This window comes from Nipponia nippon, unplaced genomic scaffold (genome assembly GCF_047370975.1).
Source record: "Nipponia nippon isolate SJK-2023a ecotype South Korea unplaced genomic scaffold, ASM4737097v1 scaffold_2, whole genome shotgun sequence".
NCBI lineage: Eukaryota > Metazoa > Chordata > Aves > Pelecaniformes > Threskiornithidae > Nipponia > Nipponia nippon.
Genome location: NW_028262336.1, coordinates 119,420,064 through 119,443,319, shown reverse-complemented (window position 1 = coordinate 119,443,319; position 23,256 = coordinate 119,420,064). Strand labels below are relative to the sequence as shown.

Sequence of the window (23,256 nt, the reverse complement as noted above, 5' to 3'; positions counted from 1 at the left end):
TGTTGGCTTCCCCACAAAAACACCGGTCTGCAGATGCTTTTATAAAAAGGTGTATTTGTTACTTGTGGAAAATATCAATGATTGTTTTTACTGGGTTTGGTGTTTGTTTTCCGCTCACAGATGCAAATTAATCCTGCTTCCAGTGAAGTAATGGGGTTTTGCCATTGGCTTCATTAAAGATAAATTAGGATCTTGTGTTTTCATTGCAAAATAGAAATCTGATTATGAAAACTAATGCCAACATGAAGTTACTAGCTATCTCCCTTGTACATACAGGTTTTCCAGATGTAGCATTTTAGCTTTAACTGCTTCACAAAATGCAGCTGCATTGGACTGTGTATTGTACGTCACAGTCAAGCTGTAGTCATCGGGCTGTCATATTGTACGTGTACAATTATTTTTTTTTAAATGTGGTTTTGTAGTCTTTCGGTATGATTTGGTGTTAGTCATTCCTGGAGAAAAGTCTCAGATAATCCTGTTTTTTGTGATTTGAAAGTCTTCAGGGTCTGTATGAGAGAAGTAGGGAGCTTTGCTCGGCTCTGCACACCATGTGCTGATCGTTTCTGCAGTGGTGAGGGAGAAGCAAGAGCCCAGCCCAGGTGTTAGAGAAACCAAAAGGACCCTTTCTGCTCGCTTCAGCAGGTCTCTACTCCAGCTGACGACAGACCCGAATCGTGGGGTTAACTCAGCCTGCCAAAGGAGAGTTTCCAGATTTGGCCTGGATGTATTACGGGGGTGGAAATTGCCTGTGTGTTTGTATTGTGGTGAAGGTAGCAATCTGCAGCCCGGTCAGGATACTGCCCTCGTTGCTCCTGCTGGGTTGGTAGACACAGCAGTAGATGGGTTCAGTTAACCTTGCAGAAAAGAGTTCCCAGTTTTGGCTTAATAGCTAGAAATGCTGCCTGTTTCAAAGTGCATGGTTATCCTCAGAGGAACTGGTCGGAGCTGCCTTGTCCGAGTCACTCAAAACTGGAGGGGACAGAGCAGCAGGGCACGTACTCGGGGACCCATCCTGCTGCCCCAGAGAGGGGAGAGCTGCCCATATAAACGCTTCTTCCATTCCTGTAAGCAAGGTATTTATATTTTGGCAGAATAAAGAATCTCCATGCAAAAATAATTGAGAAGGATGCCATGATCAAGGTCCTTCAGCAACGGTCACGGAAGGACGCCGGGAAAGCTGACAGTGCCAGCCTGCGACCAGCCCGGTCCGTCCCCTCCATTGCTGCTGCTACGGGTGCTCATTCACGCCAGACCTCACTCACCAGCAACCAGATAGCTGAGGAGAAGAAGGAAGAGAAGGTCTGGAAGGGAAGCATAGGTGAGCTCAGTTTTTGCTTAAGCTTTGGCTCATCCATCACTTCATCCTAATCCTTCTGCTTGAGCTTGGCAAAAGTGACCCTGGCTGTGGCACACATTGCCCCGACCGCTCATTTCCAGAGCACTTTCCATGGGAAGACTGTGTGTCCTTGTGCTGAAGTCAAAAATTAGTAATTTTTTAACCTTGCATTGTATATTAATTATATCTTTAATCATATTAAATCGTTCTGCACTGATTATAGAAAGCCATAGTTAGGGGAAAGCCTACCAGAAACAAGCAGATGATGTTTGCAACTTTGTGGGAGTAAATGACAAATTTGGGCTAGAAAAAAAGCCTGGTTAAACAAGAGGGTGAGCATCCCTTTGGGTAGGAGTGCATGATGCGACGCAGCAGCTAAATGGGAAAATGAGTGCAGGACTGTGGTTTGGGGCCTCATGGGGCAGGGGTATGGAGGTGTGTGAGGCTGTGCTGGGGTACCACTGGGACAGGCATGCAGAAGGGGATGCAAGAAAGGGCAGCTGCTCTCAAAAGGCTGATTTTGTAGGAAAGTACCATGTGGATGTCAGGAGAAGAGCAACAGGCGGTGTCAAGGGGAAAAGCTAAGCCAAGCTAAAGGGCTGGAGACATATCCAGACCAGTGCCTTGTAGTTCTGGGGTGGGACGTGGGGACAGCACCTGTGTTCAGGCTGGGATGTGACTGACCACCGTGTGTTTTCAGGGCTGCTTTTGGGGAAGGAGCACCACGACCACCCATCAGGACCCTCGCTGCCTCCTCCGCTGCCCTCCTTGTCCTGCATGCCCATCCCGGCACCGGCGGCCTCCCACACAAAGACAGGCAGCAAAGACAGCAGCACCCAGACAGACAAAAGTGCCGAGCTCTTCTGGCCTGCCGCTGCCTCCTTCCCTGGCCGTGGACGGCTGGGTACCACCCCATCACACAGCCCGGCCCCACGGCCCCCGGGGACAAGAGCGACCAGCGAGAAACTGGGTGAGCTCTGCCAGATCCCCTCATCGATGCAAAATGCCAGCACCCCCAGAGCTGTCAGTGGATCCCCAGAGACACCCCAGTATTGATGGAGGGGGGTGATGCCTTCCCAATTTGTAAGGTGGCGGGGAGGTTTCTTCAGGGAAACTAAAATCGTAGGGAGAGAACTTTCCAAGGTTGCCCGGTCTGGCTTTGCAGAGCTTCGTGCTTGGCAGCTTCTGTAAAGCTCCACTTGCCAGCAGCAGGCAGAGTTTCCAACAAATGCAATTATTCATGCTGCCAAAGATAAAATTACAGATTTTCACACCTTGAAAACACTCCACACCTGCTCACGCACTCAGACCCTTCTCTTTTTTTTCAGCTTAAACCATGGTTAGTGAAGGCGCCATTTTCTCCCTAATTTTTAAAGGAAACCTGAGGGGAAATAGTAATGAGAAAGTGGAGATTTTGAGGGGGGGGATAGTAAAGAAATACAATTTTAGTCATTTTTGAAAGGTGGAAACCACTGGTTTGCAGCAAGGGAGACATTTATTTTACACACATTATTTTGAAAAAGCCTGTTTCCTGCACATTCATCTTGTCTCAAAAGCAAGCCTTCCCTTGAAAAAGCATGCCATGTGTCATTAATAGAGCTGAATATCACTGATTCTTGAAACTCTGGATTACTGTATTTTGGGCAATCCAGACTGGAATTTGTTTCCAGGTACTCTTAAAATAGCCTTTCAAGCTATTCCTGCTTGTAAGAAATGGGAGTCCTTCTCCCTGAATTTGACTTCGAAGATGAAGATAAACACCTAACACCACCTATCATACATTTTGATAATTGGCCATATACATTCTCTTAGCCCATCCCACTGGCAAAGTAATACGTTTTAGATTAAACCACCTACCTGATTATTTGTGTACTGCCTTGGTGATGGATTAAACTCCTAAATTTTGTACCTGATGCAGAATAGGAGCATACATGTGGAGAGCTACCATGGATCAGATGACAAGTAGTAACTTGCTGAAGTGATGTAGACCTTTCACAAATGCCTGCTTCTCTCGGGATGCCATCCAGAGGGACCTGGACAGGCTGGAGAGGTGGGCCTGTGTGAACCTCATGAGGTTCAACAAGGACAAGTGCAGGGTCCTGCACATGGGTTGGGGCAATCCCCGGTATCAGTACAGGCTGCGGGATGAAGGGATTGCGTGCAGCCCTGCCGAGAAGGACTTGGGGGTACTGATAGACGAAAAGCTGGACATGAGCCGGCAATGTGCTCTCACAGCCCAGAAAGCCAACCGTATCCTGGGCTGCATCAAAAGCAGCGTGGCCAGCAGGTCGAGGGAGGTGATTCTGTCCCTCTGCTCTGCTCTGGTGAGACCGCACCTGCAGCACTGCGTCCAGCTCTGGGGTCCTCAGTACAGGAAAGACATGGGCCTGATGGAGAGGGTCCAGAGGAGGGCCACAAAAATGATCGGAGGGATGGGACACCTCTCCTATGAGGAAAGGCTGAGAGTTGGGGTTGTTCAGCCTGGGGAAGAGAAGGCTGAGGGGAGACCTTATTGCAGCCTTTCAATACTTACAGGGGGCTTACAAGAAAGATGGGGACAGACTTTTTATCAGGGCCTGCTGTGACAGGACAAGGGGTAATGGTTTTAAACTAAAAGAGGGAAGATTCAGACTGGATATAAGGAAGAAATTTTTTTATGATGAGGGTGGTGAAACACTGGAACAGATTGCCCAGAGAGGTGGTAGATGCCCCATCCTTGGAAACATTCAAGGCCAGGCTGGATGGGGCTCTGAGCAACCTGATCTAGCTGAAGATGTCCCTGCCAATTGCAGGGGGGCTGGACTAGATGGCCTTTAAAGGTCCCTTCCATCCCAAAGCATTCTATGATTCTATGATTCTCTAGGGCCACAGCTGAAGGGGTGCTTTGGTCTGTATCTCTTAAATAGAATCTTTACACCTGCCCTTGGAGTCTGTGCACACCAACACACCTACTGTCATTGTGCAGGGAATTCAGCATGACATGTTCTCGGCCTCCTGATCAAATTTGGCTTTATATTGGTTTTATATATGCTTTGAACAATTTGCTGTTGAATTTGAGCTAAAGACCAATTTTCCCTTTTTCTCGTTGCAGAGAACTCAAGCCATGGGAAGCTGCCCGACAGCAAAGGCAGAGTGAGCAGCTTGCTCCACAAGCCTGAGTTTCCAGATACGGACATGATGGAAGTCCTCATCTGAGCAGAGGATGGCATCTCTGGGGTTTTGTGTGCGTACAGCCAGGTCCAAGATGGTCCTCGGTGTGCCAACCTTAAAAACTAACCCTGAGAGTTTGAAGAAAGATAAAGTTTGTGCCCGAAATGAAGCTAGAGTCTGATATGTTGAGACTTTGGACCAGGCGAGAAGTCAAGAGCGCTGAAGAGGAGCAATGAAATGAACGTCTGGGATTTTCTGAGCAGAAAGAGGCATTGAAAATGGAATGTGGAGTAAGAAGGGGATCATTGAGGGAAAAGGAAACTGCATTTTCTGGTGTAAAGAGAAGATAGCAAAGTTACAGACTGGGTGCAAACTGCCGCTTGTTTTCCTGCCTCTCTGCAGCTGGGACAGCGAGTGAAATCCCAGCTCTTTTGAGGCCAGAGGGAGCTTCTGAATAACCCAGGAGAAACTTGCGTCTTCCTCAGTATCAATTCATTTCCCAGAAGTATTCACCGCTTAATTTCGGTGAATAATGGGTCAGTAGATGTACACAGCAGGTTCTTCTAAGTATTCCTTTCAAGTGGCGTGGTGTGGTTTTCCTGGGCAGGCTGGTCAGGTGCCTCTTTCCTGGCTGGACAAGTGTTGCTCTTGGAGCTGGATTTACAGTGCAAATATTCATGTCTTGCAACCTCAGAGCTTGCTGAGACTTCTTTTTTTGGTAGGAGCAGTTGTTGGCTGGAATTCCCATGGAGGATGAAAGTAGATGGGGGGAGGAGGACCCTGCTGAAGCGATCCCTTTTGTGTGGATGGGAAGGTTTCAGGAGGGAAAGTTGGGGGAGGATCCCAGCAGCTCCCCGAAGGGCTGCACAGCACAGAAGCTCATTCAGAGGGGGGGTTGCGTGGGTGCGTTTCCAGTGGAGTTAAGCTGGGCTTGCATGTGAGATCAGAAGATGTCTCCAACTGTGCACTGGTTCACAGTAGTGGAATAATCAGTGTGTTGGTGGCAAGAACAGGATTTTTCCTTATTTTCAATGCCTACAGCTAAATCCTACCTTCCTTGAGCATACAAACCTGCCGTTCAAGCTGACATGGGACTGGGCATTAAGGGGTGTAGGATCAGGCCGGGAAGGGTTTAACTGCAAAGCAAAGCATGAACCATCATCTGTTTTCTGTGCTGAGCTGCAGTTTCTTTTCACCTTGTTTTACCCAGGATGGAACATTTCTCCTTTTCAGCTTAGTCCCTGATTTCTGTAAGAGGTGGCGACTGTCTTTGTAAGACAGCCAACTCACCAGCAGCGTTAATCATGGCATATACCATTTGCTTCATGCATTGCACATGCCAATTGAGAAATTTTCCTTTTGGAGGTACTTTTGCATTGGCTTTGCGGTTCCTGGACCTTGCGGTGCACCGTAATGACATTAGGAATAACTCGGCTTTGGGAAAAAGGGTGATGGGATTTTATGTGAAGCTGCCTAGAGTGGAAAATTGATGGATGCTGGAAGTAATTGTGCGCTCAGGGCTGGCTCAAGGTCACCCCTTCCTGTAGGTATTGGATCAGAGCCCGTGATTGTGAAAACACCAGGCACTTTAAACTCTGCTTTTGCTGAAAACTGAAGTCCTTGCAACCTCAATGCCTGCAGGGGCCAGAGCCCTGCGCTCAATACTGCCTGGTTGATACTTTTTTTTTTAAAAAAAATTGCTATGTTAAATCTATGCACTTATTTTTGCGTGTACATAGAGTTAGACATATGTCGGTGTCGCCCTCTTTCTGATTTTTGCACTTGTTAAACAAAGTAGTGGTAGGTAGGATGTGCAGGCAAGCGAACCGTGTGTTTTGAGTATTAGCAGCTTTGCATTGTGAAACCAAATGTGTAAAACCCTTGGAAGATGTTACGCAGCTTAATATATGCCTTGTAAAATAGTTTTATTTTTTTCTCTGAAGTTAATTTAAAGGTTGTAAGTGTTTGCATAAAAGCCGGGCCTGCACGTGGCAGCAGCGCTGACCCACCTCCGTAGCCCTTCCTTGAGTGTCTGTGGTTGGAGTGGGACAGGAGGAAGACAAAGCAAGGGAATACAAGTAAAATGGTGGTGAATATTTCATTTCATCATTTTTGTCCAAGAAATAAGGATACCCAGGTGCTTGGAAGTCCCTAAGCATTTTATTACCAGCTGTATTATTTCTTTTGATGAAACTATTTAATAATTTGTGTACAGGCAGACAGCTAGGCATCCAGCAGAAACAGTGTTGGATCAGCGTGCGTGATGTGGCTTTCAGTTGTGTTTGGTAGTGGTGCAGCTCAGCTCTCCAAGTCAGCTAGAGTATAGCACTCCTCCTCCTCCTCGTGGAGACCACAGTCTCTCCGCTTTCTGGTATCCCAAGGTGTGTTTACACCCGATGCTGCCCCAGATTCGTAGTCATATGTAGGAAACCGTTTGTTAGAGACTACAGTATAGGCAACTCTCATTTGCTTTTGGAGTCCCAGCTCAAATAAACTCAAAGGTTCATTCTCCTCAATTATGTTGAACTCAGAGAGATGTTAGTTTTCCCGGAGGGAAGGTCTGGAGGCCCAGCGGGTCTCCCCCCAGCCTGAGCACTAGCAGGACTTGCGTGGAGTGCTACTGCCATAAATCAGCCCCTCTCAGCAGAGCGGTGCAACTCCATTTGTGCTGGTTTTCCCAGTTCTTTGAACTGCTTTGTGTTTTGGGAAACTGTGCTGTAGCCATTCCAGGTGACATTGGTAACTAGTTGTAAAATACTGTCATTTTTTATTGTCGTTGGTTGTATAGAGAAGTTGGTGTACAGTGTTGTACAGCCGGAGGGTTATTTGTACATAGGGGGGAAACTGAAGAGCGTTATGTGTCACCCACAGCAAATATTGATATTGTTGGTCAGCCAAAGATTTCTTATTCTTTGCTGTTTAAACTTGTGCCTTAATATTGTATATAATAAATGTATAAACATGTTTCTTTTCTCACTTTTCCAGTGTGAATATATTCAGTCCCCAAGAAGAAAGGACTTTTTAAACAGTTCTAAGCTTTGCACGCCACGTGCTAAGACTAAGAAGTGATACCTCGGGGACTTCAAGGGTGCATCTCCTCTGTTTTTCATAGCTGTTAATGAAAGGCCCCCAGCAGGTGCCATCGGTAGGTGTATGTGGGCATGAAATCAGTGGGTCTGCAAAGGAGGGGATCAAACTGAGAGCTTTGCCAAGCAAGAAGAGCAGGATTTTAGCGAGATCATCTTCACCTGAAGGAAATGAGGGTGGAAACTTAATGAGACACTTTGGTGAAGATCTGACGATCCTTTAGCCCTACACTCCTGCTAAGTGTAGCGCTCCCATTGATTTTATTTTTGTTCTTGAGGGTCTGGGGCTTCTTTATTTGACAGGTGTTGGATCAATGTGAGTGAGACACCTAAATACCGTGTAGATCTAGATATTCTTGCATTACTATAATGTCCTCAGTAAGGAATAAGGATCAGATCCCATTTCAAGCTGTTGTGCGGGCAAGGGGAGTGGAAATATTGCTCGTATGTTTGCTTATGCAACTGAAATAAACTGGGGGAGCGGAGTAAAAGTTACCCAAGTCTTTGGCTTTGAGTAAGGGAGGTTTGCTCAGCAGGCTCTCACATGCTCTTGAAAGTGTCTGTTAGAAAATTCCTGAATCAGGTCCCAGGGAGCTGCAGGCATGAAAGGCATGAAAGCCACTAAGGGCATCTCTCCCCTATGGGCTGTCCTCTGCCTGTCCCAGCCTCCTCTCCCCAGATCCTCACACACATTAAAAAAACAACCTGCCCTGGGCAGGAGCATGTCAGCAAAGAGCCAGGGGGTTTGCAGAAACTCGAGCAGCGGTTTGCTTCACCCACATCCCGGCACCTTGTGTTCCCCGTGTGAGCACAGGTCAGCCTGACCCATCTGATTGCTCCATCTTCAAGACATGGCAGCTGGAAGTATTTTTAGTGCCCTGGCTGTTTACCACCAAGAACAAAAAATGGGTGATTGCTGAGATTGTGGCTTTTCAACTTTCTTCAAGTCAAGATTTGGCAGTAAGATATGGGGCTTAGCTTGGTTTTTCAGGGCCATGGGAGAAAAGAAATCAAGAGAGGCAAAACCAGTATTAGGGTGGGGAAAGCCTTGTGGCCAGCTGTGTTCAGGTATAACAAGGCAGGGTTTTATCCCATTTTTGGGTTTTGCCTTCACCATGGGTGCTCCAGGCAAATAACAAGAACATCACTGCAACACTGTGTCCAAGTTAAGTACATTTTGCATATTAACCTCAGGAAAAAAAGCAGTACAAAGAAGCAAACTTCAGAGTCAATTTGTTTAAACATTAAAAATCCCTGGTTACTGCATGTTCCCAAAAGTAAGTACTGGATGGTGGTCTCCTTACTTACTGCATACAGAGAGAGAGCTCAGAAGAGCTAAAAATATTAACAAAATTGCCATTTAGAGGCATTCAAAAAATCGTGAGTCAAGTCTCACCCAAAATGATGAGACCTTTTCAGGATTCACTTGGATTCAGTGCACTATGCAGCTGCAACATCTCTTCTGCTCTGGTTTGTTACCACATTCAGGGCTTTCTTTTCCCTACGTTGTAGGAACAAACGTACAAACAGCGGTGAGGTGCGTTCTTGGGGAAAAGCTGTGGCTTCTCCCATCGTTAAATACCTCTCGGAGCGGGACTTAAGGCACGGTGCGGTGAAACATGCTCAAAGTGCAGATATCCCTCGCCAGCAGGAAGGATGCTGCCAGGTGTCCGCTTGCCACTGGCGTCCCCAGTCTGGGGTCTGGATGCAACCCAACAAACCAGGCTGGGTTTGAGCATCCCACTGTGTTCCTGGACCACCCTTAGCCGGGTTTTCGGGTACCTTGCGGCGGATGAGCTTCTCGCCCAGAAATCATGCAGCATGGGGGTGGGAGAGCCCCGGTGGGCCGGTGGTACCTGGTGGGGTCTGTGCCGAGCTGCCCTTCCCGGCCGTCAGCCTGCAGTGATGGGGGCTTGAGAGACCGTCTGCGCAGGGACCGCGAGCCCCATCTTCTTACGGGACTGTAGCTCTTGTTACAGACATCATGGTAATTTGGGAAACATTCACCCCATGGTGCAAGAGGGCTGTTCAAACGGCAGCCTGGGGGGAAAAGCAAAGCGCAGGGATGTGCCCAAGGGTGGTGCCGAGCTGCCTCCTGTGCTGGCACTGCACTGGCGTGCTGGGCATGGACCCCCCCCTTGGATCCCAGTACTAAAACTGGTGGACCCAGTGGTCCCACAAGCCTGAAGGTAACATCCCACACACAGACCAAAGCGAATGTCTCAGACCAGTGGGGAAAACAGGGTGCAATGTGCAGAAGTGCGATACCCGCCTGAAAGCCGGGTAAAACACGAGCAGCTGTCATCGTCCCCACCGTGATTAATGCTCATCCAGACCTTAAGCTGCGGCTTCACAGCCTTGTAAAACCAACCGAGAGCACCCGGCATTCCTGAGCTATAAAAGGCCCAGGAATTCATTGACTCGAGGTATGAAAGACCACAAGCTATTTTCTTTCATACCAACCACTTCAGCTTTAGATGAATAAAATATCAGCGCGCATATTTTCCAGAGTAACCCTGCATGGCCCTGCTGCAGCCCGGACCTCGGTCCTTTGCCAGCGCCCTCCACTTCGACGCAAAGCAGGGCAGCGATGAGAGATGAGACCCAGGTCCGCATCGCCCCCCCGTCTTGTGAGGGTCTGGGGATCCATAGCAAAGCCCAGTGCTGGACGGGAGCTTTTGTCTTCCCAGGTACCGCTGGGAGAGGCAGCAACAGAGCTAACAGCAAGCTAAAAGCTGGAGGACGGCAATGCCACCACCTCTCACAGGAGGCCATACCCACACCTGGCCATCGTGGTGGCTTTCCTGGCTGTTTCGTGGCCTCTTTGACTCCCTCTTCACAGGGACCTGGGCCTTGGGAGCGCCCTCGGGCCCCTGCAGAAGCAGGGTGGGCAGCCGGTGACCCTCTAGGCATGTGAAGCTTCCCATGGGACAGCTGGGCTTGGGGCGAGGACAGGGGAGCGCAGAGGCAGCCGACATCCCCCTGGCAGTCCCTGGCTTGGGACGTGATCAACCCAGGCAGGAGAAATCCCGCTGGGAGGAAGCGCTGGGAGGGAGAAGGCTGTCACAGGGTGTGAGGAGATGGAGGTCCCCTCCCTTTGCCCAGTTATTCAGGGTATTTTTAAGAAAACCCTTTCTGGTAGGCTTGCTCTTATTATCACACTGTGATTTGGTGCACAGGAAAAATTGCTGCTCAGGGGATGAACTCCACCTGAATTCATAGCACACCCAGAAACAAGCAGGCCAAGCACCAAATCCAGTGGTTTTCTGCTCTTATTGGAGCACCAGTGGCCACCACGTGTTTGCTCTGATGATGTCTATGCCCTCAGCTCATCAAAGCAGCGGTGGGACCTGGTGACCCCATGGGGAACATGGAGCACCCGAACCAGCTGCCCTGGGACTGTCGAAGGAGCAGGATCCACCCATCGTCCAGGTGCAGACCCCAGCTGCGGGAAGCCTCTCCCCTCCTTGCCACTGGGCGAAGCAGGATGCAAGGATGGGGAACCTCCAGAGCCTGTGGGTCCGGCCACCTCTCACAGGGGCTGGAGAAAGGCCCGTGGACAGGACACGCTTGCCCCACACCTGCAGGCAGCCTGTGTTGTGTGGGTTTGGCCCCAGACAGGTTTGGGGCTGAAGGGGGTTAGAGAGCCAAAGCCACCGCCTGCACAAACCCAGGTCTGGGGTGGGCATGATGTGTCCTCCACAGGGACACGTCATCATCCATGCCCCGCTCCTCTGCAGAGACACCTCTCCATCCATGCCCTGCTCCTCTGCAGAGAAACATCCCTACCCATGCCCTGTTTTTCTGCAGGGGCACATCCTCACCCGTGCCCTGTTTCTCCACAGGGACATGTCCCCATCCGCACCCTGCTCCTCTGCAAGGATATGTTCCCCCGCCATGCCCTGTGTTCCTCTGCAGGACATGTCCTTGTCCCCTACCCTGCTCACCTGTGCTGCCACTGTGGGCTGGCAGGCTCGTCCTCGCAGCACTCATCCCACCCTGCCTCTCTGCTCCGTCCCTCCACTCACCCTGCTGCCTCCCACATCTTTTTCTGACCCAACCCTGCCAGAAGCAGGCAGGAAAAGGCCAGGCATTCAGGTCCTCCTGTGCCACCACTTCCCCACATTTCCCGGTTTAGTTTTAAGATTGAACAGCTGGGAGGATGGGGCTGCCTTCATGTGGGTGTTTGTACAGTGCCTTGCACGGTGGGGCCATGTGCTGTGGCCCAAAAGCACTGTCTCAAGCTGTAAATATTATTATTATTATTATTATTATTATTGTTGTTGTTGTTGTTGTTGTTGTTGTTGTTGTTATTGTTATTGTTATTATTAATTATTATTATTATTACCACCACCATTACCATTATTACTATTATTAGAATCCTAGAATGATAGAATGCTTTGGGATGGAAGGGACCTTTAAAGGCCATCTAGTCCAGCCCCCCTGCAACAAGCAGGGACATCTACAACCGGATCAGGTTGCTCAGAGCCCCATCCAGCCTGGCCTTGAATATTTCCAAGGATGGGGCATCTACCACCTCTCTGGGCAATCTGTTCCAGTGTTTCACCACCCTCATCATAAAAAAATTTCTTCCTTATATCCATTCTGAATCTTCCCTCTTTTAGTTTAAAACCATTACCCCTTGTCCTGTCACAGCAGGCCCTGATAAAAAGTCTGTCCCCATCTTTCTTGTAAGCCCCCTGTAAGTATTGAAAGGCTGCAATAAGGTCTCCCCTCAGCCTTCTCTTCCCCAGGCTGAACAACCCCAACTCTCAGCCTTTCCTCATAGGAGAGGTGTCCCATCCCTCCGATCATTTTTGTGGCCCTCCTCTGGACCCTCTCCATCAGGCCCATGTCTTTCCTGTACTGAGGACCCCAGAGCTGGATGCAGTGCTGCAGGTGCGGTCTCACCAGAGCAGAGCAGAGGGGCAGAATCACCTCCCTCGACCTGCTGGCCACGCTGCTTTTGATGCAGCCCAGGATACGGTTGGCTTTCTGGGCTGCGAGAGCATGTTGCCAGCTCATGTCCAGCTTTTCGTCCATCAGTACCCCCAAGTCCTTCTCGGCAGGGCTGCACACAATCCCTTCATCCCGCAGCCTGTACTGATACTGGGGATTGCCCCAACCCATGTGCAGGACCCTGCACTTGTCCTTGTTGAACCTCATGAGGTTCACACAGGCCCACCTCTCCAGCCTGTCCAGGTCCCTCTGGATGGCATCCCATCCCTCAGGTGTGTTGACTGCACCACTCAGCTTGGTGTCATCTGCAAACTTGCTGAGGGTGCACTCGATCCCGCTGTCTATGTCATTGATGAAGATATTGAACAGCACTGGCCCCAGAATGGACCCCTGAGGGAGACCACTCGTCACTGTTCTCCATCTGGACATCGAGCCATTGACCATTACCTTCTGGATGTGACCATCCAGCCAATTCCTTATCTACCAAACAGTCCACCCATCAAATCCATACCCTTCCAATTTAGAGAGGAGGATATTTTGGGGGACTGTGTCAAAGGCCTTACAGAAGTCCAGACAGATGACATCCGTAGCTCTTCCCTCATCCATTGACGTAGTTACTCCATCATAGAAGGCCACTAGGTTGGTCAGGCAGGACTTGCCCTTGGTGAAGCCATGCTGACTGTCCTGAATCACCTCCATGTCCTCCATGTTCCTTAGCATAGCTTCTAGGAGGATCTGTCCCATGATCTTCCCAGGCACAGAGGTGAGGCCGACAGGTCGGTAGTTCCCAGTGTCCTCCTTTTTACCCTTTTTAAAAATGGCTGCAATATTTCCCTTTTTCCAGTCCCCAGGGACTTCGCCTTACTGCCATGACTTTTCAAATATCATGGAGAATGGATTGGCAACTACATCAGCCAGTGCCCTCAGGACTCTGGGATGCATCTCATCAGGACCCATAGACTTTACATTCAGGTTCCTCAGGTGATCACAAACCTGATCTCTTACAGTGGGAGGACCTCTGTCCTCCCGATCCCCATCAAGTGGCCCATTGACTCGAGAGGTGTGAGGAGAGGGATTGCCAGTGAAGACTGAAGCAAAAAAGTTGTTGAGTACCTCAGCCTTCTCCTCGTCTGTTGTTATCAGCTCGCCACTGCTGCTCATCAGAGGGGGTACGCTTTCCTTAACCTTCCTTTTCTGGCTGACATACCTGTAGAAGCCTTTGTTATTCTTCGCAACCCTCGCCAGGTTCAGCTCCAGCTGAGCCTTGGCCTTCCTGATCCCATCCCTACACAACTGGGCAGTGTCCCTGTACTCTTCCCAAGATACCAGTCCCTTCTTCCACTGCCTGTGCAATTTCTTGCCCTTTAGTTTGACCCACAGGTCATGGCTCAGCCATGCTGGCCTCTTCCCTTCCTTGCCCGATTTTCTGCACCTGGGGATCGAGAGCTCTTGTGCCCTATGGAAAGCATCCTTGAAGACCTGCCAGCTCTGTTCTGCTCCCTTGTCCCTGAGGGCCATTTCCCAGGGAGTCCTGTTGATTAACTCCTTGAAGAGCTGGAAGTTTGCTTTCCTAAAATTCAGGGTCCTGACTATACTCTTCACCCGACCCTTACCTCTCTGGACTGTGAACTCCACCAGTGCGTGATCACTGCAGCCGAGGCTGCCTCCAATCCTGACATCACCAATGAGCTCGCTTACATTGGTGACCACCAGATCCAGTACTGCATCCCCTCTGGTAGGGCTATCTATTACCTGGCTTAGGATATTGTCCTCTACGCACTCCAGGAGTCTCCTAGATTGCCTGCTGCCTGCTGTGCTACTTTCCCAGCAGATGTCGGGGTGGTTGAAATCCCCCACCAGGACAAGAGCCTGTGAGCGTGAAGCTTCCTGTAGCTGAAGAAAAAAGGCTTCGTCAATAGGCTCCCCTTGATCAGGCGGCCTGTAGTAGACCCCAACCACAAGGCTCCCTTTGTTGCCTCGGTCTCTACTTCTTACCCATAAACTTTCAACCTGCTCGTGGCTGTTCTTCAGACACGTCTTCACACTCTAGCCATTTCTTGACGTAGAGGGTAACGCCTCCGCCCCTCCTACCTTGCCTGTCCCTTCTGAACAGCCTGTAGCCATCGATAGCTGCACTCCCATCATGGGATTCATCCCACCAAGTTTCAGTAACGGCAACCAGGTTGTAGCTTTCTAGCAGCACGATGGCTTCCAGCTCCTCATGTTTGTTGCCCGTGCTGCGTGCATTGGTGTAGAGGCATTTCAGCTGGACTGTCGGCTGTGTCACCTTCTTGGAGGAACATCCCTTCGTTCCCTTGAGCAATTTCTCTGATATTGCCCTGTTGGCTCCTTTTACCTCAAGAGCGCCCCGCTCATCCCCATAAGACTTCAGCTGCGCTGCAGTGTGTCCAGCATGCCTCAGATCAACAGGCTGAGGGCCCTAATTTCTACTATTATTATCTGCACACCAGCTCAGTGCGCCTCTGCTTTTAAAATGAAATCTTTGTACAAGTTCCCTGAGCCTAAATTGAGCGCAGAAGTAAGAGCCCTTTCACTTAGACGTTAAATAATGCCTCACCCCCACCGCAGGGCTTTTTTTAGATGGATGAGCCTTTATTTTCAGATGCCATGAGCTCCTTATCGTGTTACCCAGATGGCTGCTTGTGCGCTGGCTCTTCTCCTGCCTGTGGGGCCCCGCAGCCTCACCCGACCCCGGCTGGGGCTGCACCACCAGCCTCCCTCGTCCCCATCCACCATCGACAGGTCCCCAGCGGCGACGTGCCAACTCCTGGGATCTGGAGGGGTCTGCACACAGCATGGTCGGATTTTGGTGCGAAAGGTGGCTCCAGCCTGTAATGGTGGTGATGATGTAATAGTAATATGGTAATGGTCGTAGTAGTAATGGTAATAGTGGTAATGGTACTAATAGTAACAGTAATAGCCATAGCAGTAGCAGAGGAAGAGGAATAAGAATAAAGAATAAGAGTAAGAATAAGAATAAGAACAAGAAAAAGAATAAGAATAAGAATAAGAATAAGAATAAGAATAAGAATAAGAATAAGAATAAGGATAAAGAATTGTTATAGGAACAAGAAAATATGAAACACAATAAGAATAGGAATAAGAATAAGAATAAGAATAAGAATAAGAATAAGAATAAGAATAAGAATAAGAATAAGAATAAGAATAAAAGAATAATAAATTCAGTTCATCACAGGGAACAAGAAAATAATAAGAATAAGAATAAGAATAAGAATAAGAATAAGAATAAGAATAAGAATAAGAATAAGAATAAGAATAAAAGAATAATAAATTCAGTTCATCACAGGGAACAAGAAAATAATAAGAATAAGAATAAGAATAAGAATAAAGAATAAGAATAAAGAATTGTTATAGGAACAAGAAAATATGAAACACAATAAGAATAGGAATAGGAATAAGAATAAGAATAAAAGAATAATAAATTCAGTTCATCACAGGGAAAAAGAAAATGAGTGAGAATGAGAACAAGAAATTTGTTCACCACATGTGGCAAAAGAAGGGTTTGAAGGTGAAAAATTTGATTCCAGAGTGTGCTGTATGTCCATGCAAGGGGAAAACTGTCTGTTATCCCCCTGTGACCACTGGCTGTGGCCAGGCCAGCTCAAACTTAGGCCTTTCCAGGTAAAAATCTTAACCTGAGCACAGGGTTTGAATTTGTATGGAGAAAACAAGACAATGCACTCGCAAAACAGGACTGCATTTGAAAACTCTTTATTTTGTTACATAGCCTCTGGGCATGTAAGTCCTCCTTGCCTCATCATCCCCTCAACTGGTTCAGACCCAAAACAGCTACCGCAGGCCGGGTTCATTTCAATTTTAGAGAGGAATTTCATACACCTCTTTAGCACAAACACTTCCCAGCACTTGGCAGCCTTCACCCGGCACACGTTGGCTTTCTCCTTGGATTCTTCATCAGCGGCAAGATTTTTCCCATGTGAAAAATGCACTTGAAGTCATAAGTAGAAGAGATTTTTTCAGACGCACAGACTCCCCCCCAGCTCACTGGGGCCCTAGGGGAACACCCTTTCGGGGCCTGCCCTGGGAGCAGCTCTGGCATTGTGCTGTGCCGAGCATCGGTCAGTAGTACCTGCTCTGGGGTCCCAGACCCCCTCAGCAGTGCTGTGTTATCATCATATGCAAAAATCAGGACCCATGGTTAGTCCCTTTTCATCGCAGCAGAGGTGGCATGGAAGGGCACAGCAGCCCTGGAGTTGCTCGGGCACTGACCAGCAGCTGGGAATCCCCTTGGCAATCTGCTCCTCACCCCACCGGCTCTGTGTGTCCCCTGTGCCAGCCCATGGTACTATCAGGGAAGCACCGTGGAGTCTTCACCCATCACCAACTGCATTTGCGGGGACTGCAGGCATTCCCCCTTGTGCTGGCGAAACATCTCAGTCAGACCCCTCCAGTCCCTCTCTTCTAAACCTTTCCTCCCAGATCCACAAAGCAAATTGTTTGCAGTCATATTAATGTTTGTTTGGGCCCCAACTTAGCGGTGTGCCATACAGCTGTAAAGAAAAGAAGAGCTGTGTTTGGGAAAACGGTCAGAAGATCAACCCCAGCATGGTGGAGGCAGAGCAAGTTCCTGCAAGTTTCAAGCCATGGGACAGAGGTGGTCTAAGGACCTGACCTTATCTCCAGAAAGCCAACAGAAGAGAAGGAAAAGCGGATGTAACAGTTCAGGACACCTCTGTCATTTATCGAGCTTTACAATCATGGTGCTGAGAACCACTGGCGAGAGGCTGATAGCATGTAGAGTTCCTCCTCAGTCACCAGCAGGTAGTAACTTGTTGCAGCAGTGGAGTAGCTATTTGACATCCCGTTTTTACCCAGGTCCCAAAGAATTCAGCCTTCCATGACCTATAACCCTCAAAGCTCCTAAAACATGCCTGTTCCTGTGAATTGGGGGGATTACAAAGCTTCACAAGATGAGAGAAACAGAGAGGCAAAAAAGGAGGCCAGAAGACTAGGAGAGAGAGAAGGCAGATTGGAGTCATCGTTGGCCTTGAGATTGAGGATGGGGCCCAGGTTCCAAACAAGAACCTACAGGCACTTCCAAGTGACACTTTTATTAGGGATCTAAGCTAAAGCGGGGTCTACTGAGCTTAGATTTGACTGAGATTCCTGGTGAAGGAAAGGGAAAGTCAATACAATAATTTTCAAAGGGTTTGACTTTATAACAAGCAAACCAGCTGTTTCGCATGGCAGCTTCCAGGGTGAGTCTTCAAAAGGCCAGGCCTGTCAGTCTGACCTCAGTGCCAGGGAAGGTCATGGAGCAGATCATCCTGAGTGCCATCATGTGGCATGTGTGGGACAGCCACCTGAACATGAGCCAGCAGTGTGCTCAGGTGGCCAAGAAGGCCAATGGCATCCTGGCTTGTATCAAGAATAGTCTGGCCAGCAAGACCAGGGAGGTGATAGTGCCCCTGTACTCGGCACCGGTGAGGCCGCACCTCGAGTACTGTGTTCAGTTTTGGGCCCCTCACTACAAGAAGGACATCGAGGTGCTGGAGCGTGTCCAGAGAAGGGCAATAAAGCTGGTGAAGGGTCTAGAGCACAAGTCTTATGAGGAGCGGCTGAGGGAACTGGGGTTGTTGAGTCTGGAGAAGAGGAGGCTGAGGGGAGACCTTATTGCTCTCTACAACTGCCTGAAAGGAGGTCGTAGCGATGTGGGGGTCGGTCTCTTCTCCCAAGTAACGAGTGATAGGATGAGAAGAAATGGCCTCAAGCTGTGCCAGGGGAGGTTTAGGTTAGATATTAGGAAAAACTTCTTCACCAAAAGGGTGGTCAAGGGGAACTGGCTGCTCAGGGAAGTGGTGAGTCCCCATCCCTGGAGGTATTTAAAAGACGGGTAGATGTGGTGCTTAGGGACATGGTTTAGTGGTGGACTTGGCAGTGATAGGTTAACGGTTGGACTCAATGATCTTAAAGGTCTTTTCCAACCTAAACGATTCTGTGATTCTGTGAAATAGTTGGGTCAGGCTGGGGAAGCATGTGTGAACCAATGAGTGGGACACACATAGGCTCAGCAGCCAGGATGGAGAGGAATAAGCGGACCTCGTAGTGGCTCTGCAGAAACATGGTCTAATGAGCTTTAGCCTGGGAGAGAGGAATCACATCCTTCAGTGCTTTGGTTATGAAGTATCTAGCAGGTCTCAGCAGTGATAGGAAGGAGACAGGAGTACCAAAAAGCCGTACGAGGGTACTGCTTGCACTTTCCTCTCATCATTAGGGTCAGATGTGGATATGGACAGTGATTTCTGTGCTGCTGTCACAGGGCTGATACTGTCAAGCATGGGAGTGGTGTCTTTAATGAAGACCTTAACTTCCCGTCATGCTGCTAGTAACAATGAGATGTGGCTACTCCTGGACACAACAATCTGGTTTCTTCACTGAAGTGTCATTAATCCAACAGGAGGGAAGACTTTTTTGCTTGGCTTTGAAGCAAAAGAAATAAGATGTCCTTAATGTCCTTAAGAAGTAAAAGGACATTGTAAAGGAATTTGTCATAGAATATATCTTGGATTGAATGCCCCCATGGTATTTCAATTTAAATTAAAAAGAAGGAGAAGTTAGCTTGCTGCTAACTTGTTCAGAGGGGGAGTTTTGAGAAATCTAGGGAATGAATCAGGGAAATCCACTGAACTTAAAACAATCTGGAATGCAATCCCAGGCAAGAGAGGAAACCCCTCAGGGGAAAGGCCAAAGCCTTAACTGGATGAAGAATTACCACAAAAAGAATATTAGGAATAACCACAAGCCTGTAACAGATGGAAAAAGGGATTAACCAGCAAAGAGGGGTTTATGTTAAAGGTCAGGCAGTGCAGGGGTAACGTGAGCATTGCCAAAGTCAAGCTGTGTTAGATCTTGCAAAGGAAATTAAAACAACAAGCAAAATGTTCATGAGTAATAACTGAGAAAAGAAGAGAGAAATGTGGCTTCTGCATGCTCAAGGTGTGGAGGAGTCTAAAGATACCAAAACTATGTCCCTCAGACAAGGTGGCTGTTTGGTGTCAGGCTTCGGGAAGAAAGAGGATGCTGAATCTCAGATCAAACTGAAGATGGGTGGACATCAGGATATGGAAACGACCACATCTAAAGGGGAAAGAAATCTCAAAGAGCTGGGCACTGCAAATGGGAGGAACTGGACCAGCTCCATCCCAGAGGCAGGGAAGAAACGGCCATGAAATTGCAAGTTCAGCAGCAAGTATTTGAAATTAATCTGTGGTGTTTTAGAAGCAGTACTGGCAAATAGTAATTTAAGAAAGGCAAGAAAGATGCCTTGGGCAACTGCAACTCTGCTTGTCTACAGTAGGTCTGCCAAATTACATTCTTGCCAGAGAATTCCGCAAGATTTCCTGAATAACTGATTTTTTAGGCAAAGGAGAGGCATTCAGTCATATCTTGCCGGACTTTAGCACTTTTTTTTATGGTGTCCCATGTGAAATTATTAGTTAAAATGGGGATGACAATACCTGGTGGGAGGAAACTGTAAGATGGGTAGCAAACGGACTAAGGGAGATGCCAGTGCTCTGTCTCAGTAAGGGTTTTCTCGTGCTGCAGGGAGACAACTCCTGCAGATCCTCAAACATCAGTCTTGGGGATCAGGTAGTAATTCTGGCAATGCCAGTGGCACAAGGAATAATATGCTAATGAATTTGTGGTAACATAAACATGTAATAATTTTCACCAAACAATAAAAAAGGATTTGCATGCCATTTTGGAGGAACTGAACAACCCTGTGGAGTGGAATAGTAGAAATGGGATGAAATTTAACAGGGCAAAAAGCCTGAATTCATGGGTAATGGCAATGTCCCCTAGCAGACAGGCATATATATATATATATCAGTTTCAAATGCTGGAGAGAGATGATGATGGTGAGCCATCAGCATGATGGTGCCTGGATAAAACACAGATACCCTCACAGTAGTATCAAGCAGTTAACAGCAGCCTCCTGCTTTCAGAGGAGACAACCACAAAGGGGGGAAACACGGCACATCGACGTTTGAGGGAAATGATTCCAAACTAGGACAGGTCCTGGGACGAATGAAGCAACGCAGAGCACGCCAAAAAGAGAAAGCAGTGGCTCGGCGTTTCCAGCTTGCAGGACAAGGGCTGGATGGATGCTCTTGCCTTCTATCAGAGTATGACTGGGGAAGGTTGGAGAGATGCTGTACTACCAGAAGGCCCTTGGGACAGGGCTCCACAGCTGCGGTTTCATTTCCTTCAGCATCTCATTGTCCACCCCAGCCTGCTCTGGGAAGGTTGGAAAGTAGTCTCCTTCAGGGATGGATCTGTCCCCATCAGCAGAGCATCTGCGTGTCCCCCAGTTTATTCTGCCATCTGTATGTTACATAGCAGGAACCAAAGCCCAGAGATGCTGAATGACTTCCTCCAAGCCGTGCATGAAATTAGAGATTGCAAGGGCTTGAAGCATACCCCCAGCTACGATCTTGCACCATACCAGCACCCAAGGTTTCTGCTGCGCTTCTCGCATGGCCGAGCTGCCCAAGCTGTCGTGGTGACACTGGGGGATACACCACGCGTGGACCGTACCGTGCGCAGCTCAGCTCAGCTGCCTCCCTGATGCTGCTGCCCAGTATGAAGCCCTTGGAGAAGCTGTCAGGAGCATCCCCTGCTGCACCAACCGGGATTTCATTTAAGCATCTCTTTTCATCTTGTTTCTAGTAGGAAGAGTCAGGAGGAACCTTTAGGATTTTCTGCTCCTAGAGAAAACACCATGGGAGCACATTTTCTCCCAGTGTTTCCAGCTGTAAATGCCCTGGCTCCCTCCTGGGACCATCCTGGCCAGGACATCCCCGGGCTCGGGAGGGGACCTGGCAGTGAGTAACTGAGCATGGATCCCCAGTGGGGAACCAGCATGAGAGAAATCAGCCCCAAACAGATGGAAACAACCAAAAGGCTATTTAAATGAAATTGCTTTTGACTCCCTACCTTGAAGCGAGAATGTGTTGAACAACCACAACTCAGGAACCAGGGTGCCCATTTCCATCCTCCCTGGGTAGACACTGCCACAGCAGTTGGTGCGTCCTGGGGTGGTGGAGCAGCTGATGGTGCCCTGAAGATTTGTGTGCTTTTCCAGACGCCTTCCAGGAGGCTCTGAGGGGATTTGGGCAAAATGGGCTGAAAAAACATAAATCCCAGGAAAGTTGTGGATTGGTGCAATGACTTCTGACCCCACCTGAGCCTGCCGAGTGTTCGTGAGAGGAGGGGAAGAGCCACGTGTGAGCCACAGCCTTCTTTTAAGGATGAGTCACCTCAGCCTCAGAGAGCAAGGTAAATTGCTTAAAGGTCAACAATCAACAGGGAAATGATCAAAAATGAAAGCTTATGAGGCCAAAGTCCACCCTCCCCAATCAATGGGCACTCTTCTTCAAAAAATAACTTCTTCTGAAACAAAATATTAATTGGTAATTATTATTTGCCAACTTGCTGTGGCCTGGACACAGAGCCCACAAGAAGGCACCACTCTCACCACACACCTAGAGCACTGAGCCACGGGCTTTGAAGAGCTCCCTGAAACATGAAAAAGCAATGGAAACCAAGAGCATAGTGAAATAACTCAAATGGGGTCACCCAGAAGCCAAGGCATCCAAAGCCATGAGTCACTTCTGCACAGCTCAGCCCATCCGAAGACACTTTCTGCCAAAAACCTCTGACTTGCATGTTGTGCAGCAATGGTTATGAGCTGGTGAGGAGGAACCTTGCCGAGAAGCACCATCCCCTGAGACCGGCAGCACAACATACAACCTGAGCATCGGTGGCACGCTGCACCATCCAACTGCCCCAGACACACTGACACATATATATTTTTTCCAGAAAAAAGGATTTCCTACTGATGCTGCAGGCCTCTTCCCACCAGACCCCTGCCAAGAAAAGCAGTTGTTAAAGCAAGAGGAGAGAAAGCAGATCTGCTGTGATCTCGATCCCTTTGCCCCGGGCTGCTGCACCCTTAGGCTGGGAGGGGCGCTGTCTGGGTGATGCTGCTTTTGAAGTACACGCTGCTGCATCCCTAACCGAAAATAGTTGCTGCAAGGCCCCCAAAGCTATAAATAATAGTGGTAGTAGTAATAGTAACAGCAATAGTAATAATAGTGGTAGTAGCAATAGTAATAGTAGTAGTAGCAGCAGCAGCAGCAGCAGCAGCAGCAGCAGCAGCAGTAGTAGTAGTAGTAGTAGTAGTAGTAATAATAATAATAATAATAATAATAAATAATAATAATGCATTCTTACATGTCCACCAGCAAACCTATCCATTTGTTGCAGCTCACTTATTTTCATCTGGGAGATGTTGCTATAGGCAACATGGCAACGGGATCTGCTGTCTGGCAGAGCAGAATTAAAAAGGGAGTTGCAAATGCGTCATGATATGTAATATTTCCACAGCAAAAATCCACCCAAGGATCACTGAGCACTTCCCCAGGGCAAAGGGACCTGCCTTTGCAGCACCCTGAAGAGGCAGCTGCCTGCCATCCCCAGGGAGGGAGGTGCTCAGAGACAGACCCTTAAATCCCTGTTGTCCCCTGGAAGGTGCAAAATTGGTCCTGGCTCCTGCCAGCACACCTACCCGCCCTAGGGCAGCCAGCAAGCCTGGAAGCAAGCCCACCACTTCAGTGGATTTACTTGCTGTCCTCAAGACCGGCCCAAAGCACCTCCCCAGCT

General features: G+C 48.6%; 1 protein-coding gene across 12 annotated transcripts in view; it reads left to right on the top strand.

Annotated features, from left to right (window-relative positions):
- Positions 1-7,459, top strand: part of AMOTL1 (angiomotin like 1) — an 89,424-nt gene extending 81,965 nt beyond the window's left edge. For all 12 annotated transcript variants that reach the window (XM_087757828.1, XM_087757822.1, XM_087757824.1 and 9 more), the window contains 3 exons: positions 1,092-1,318; positions 2,037-2,306; positions 4,428-7,459. In XM_087757828.1, coding sequence (XP_087613954.1) covers positions 1,092-1,318; positions 2,037-2,306; positions 4,428-4,531 — 601 coding nt within the window. In that variant the 3' untranslated portion in view covers positions 4,532-7,459. The remainder of the gene's footprint in view (positions 1-1,091; positions 1,319-2,036; positions 2,307-4,427) is intronic.
- Positions 7,460-23,256: the final 15,797 nt, after the last annotated feature.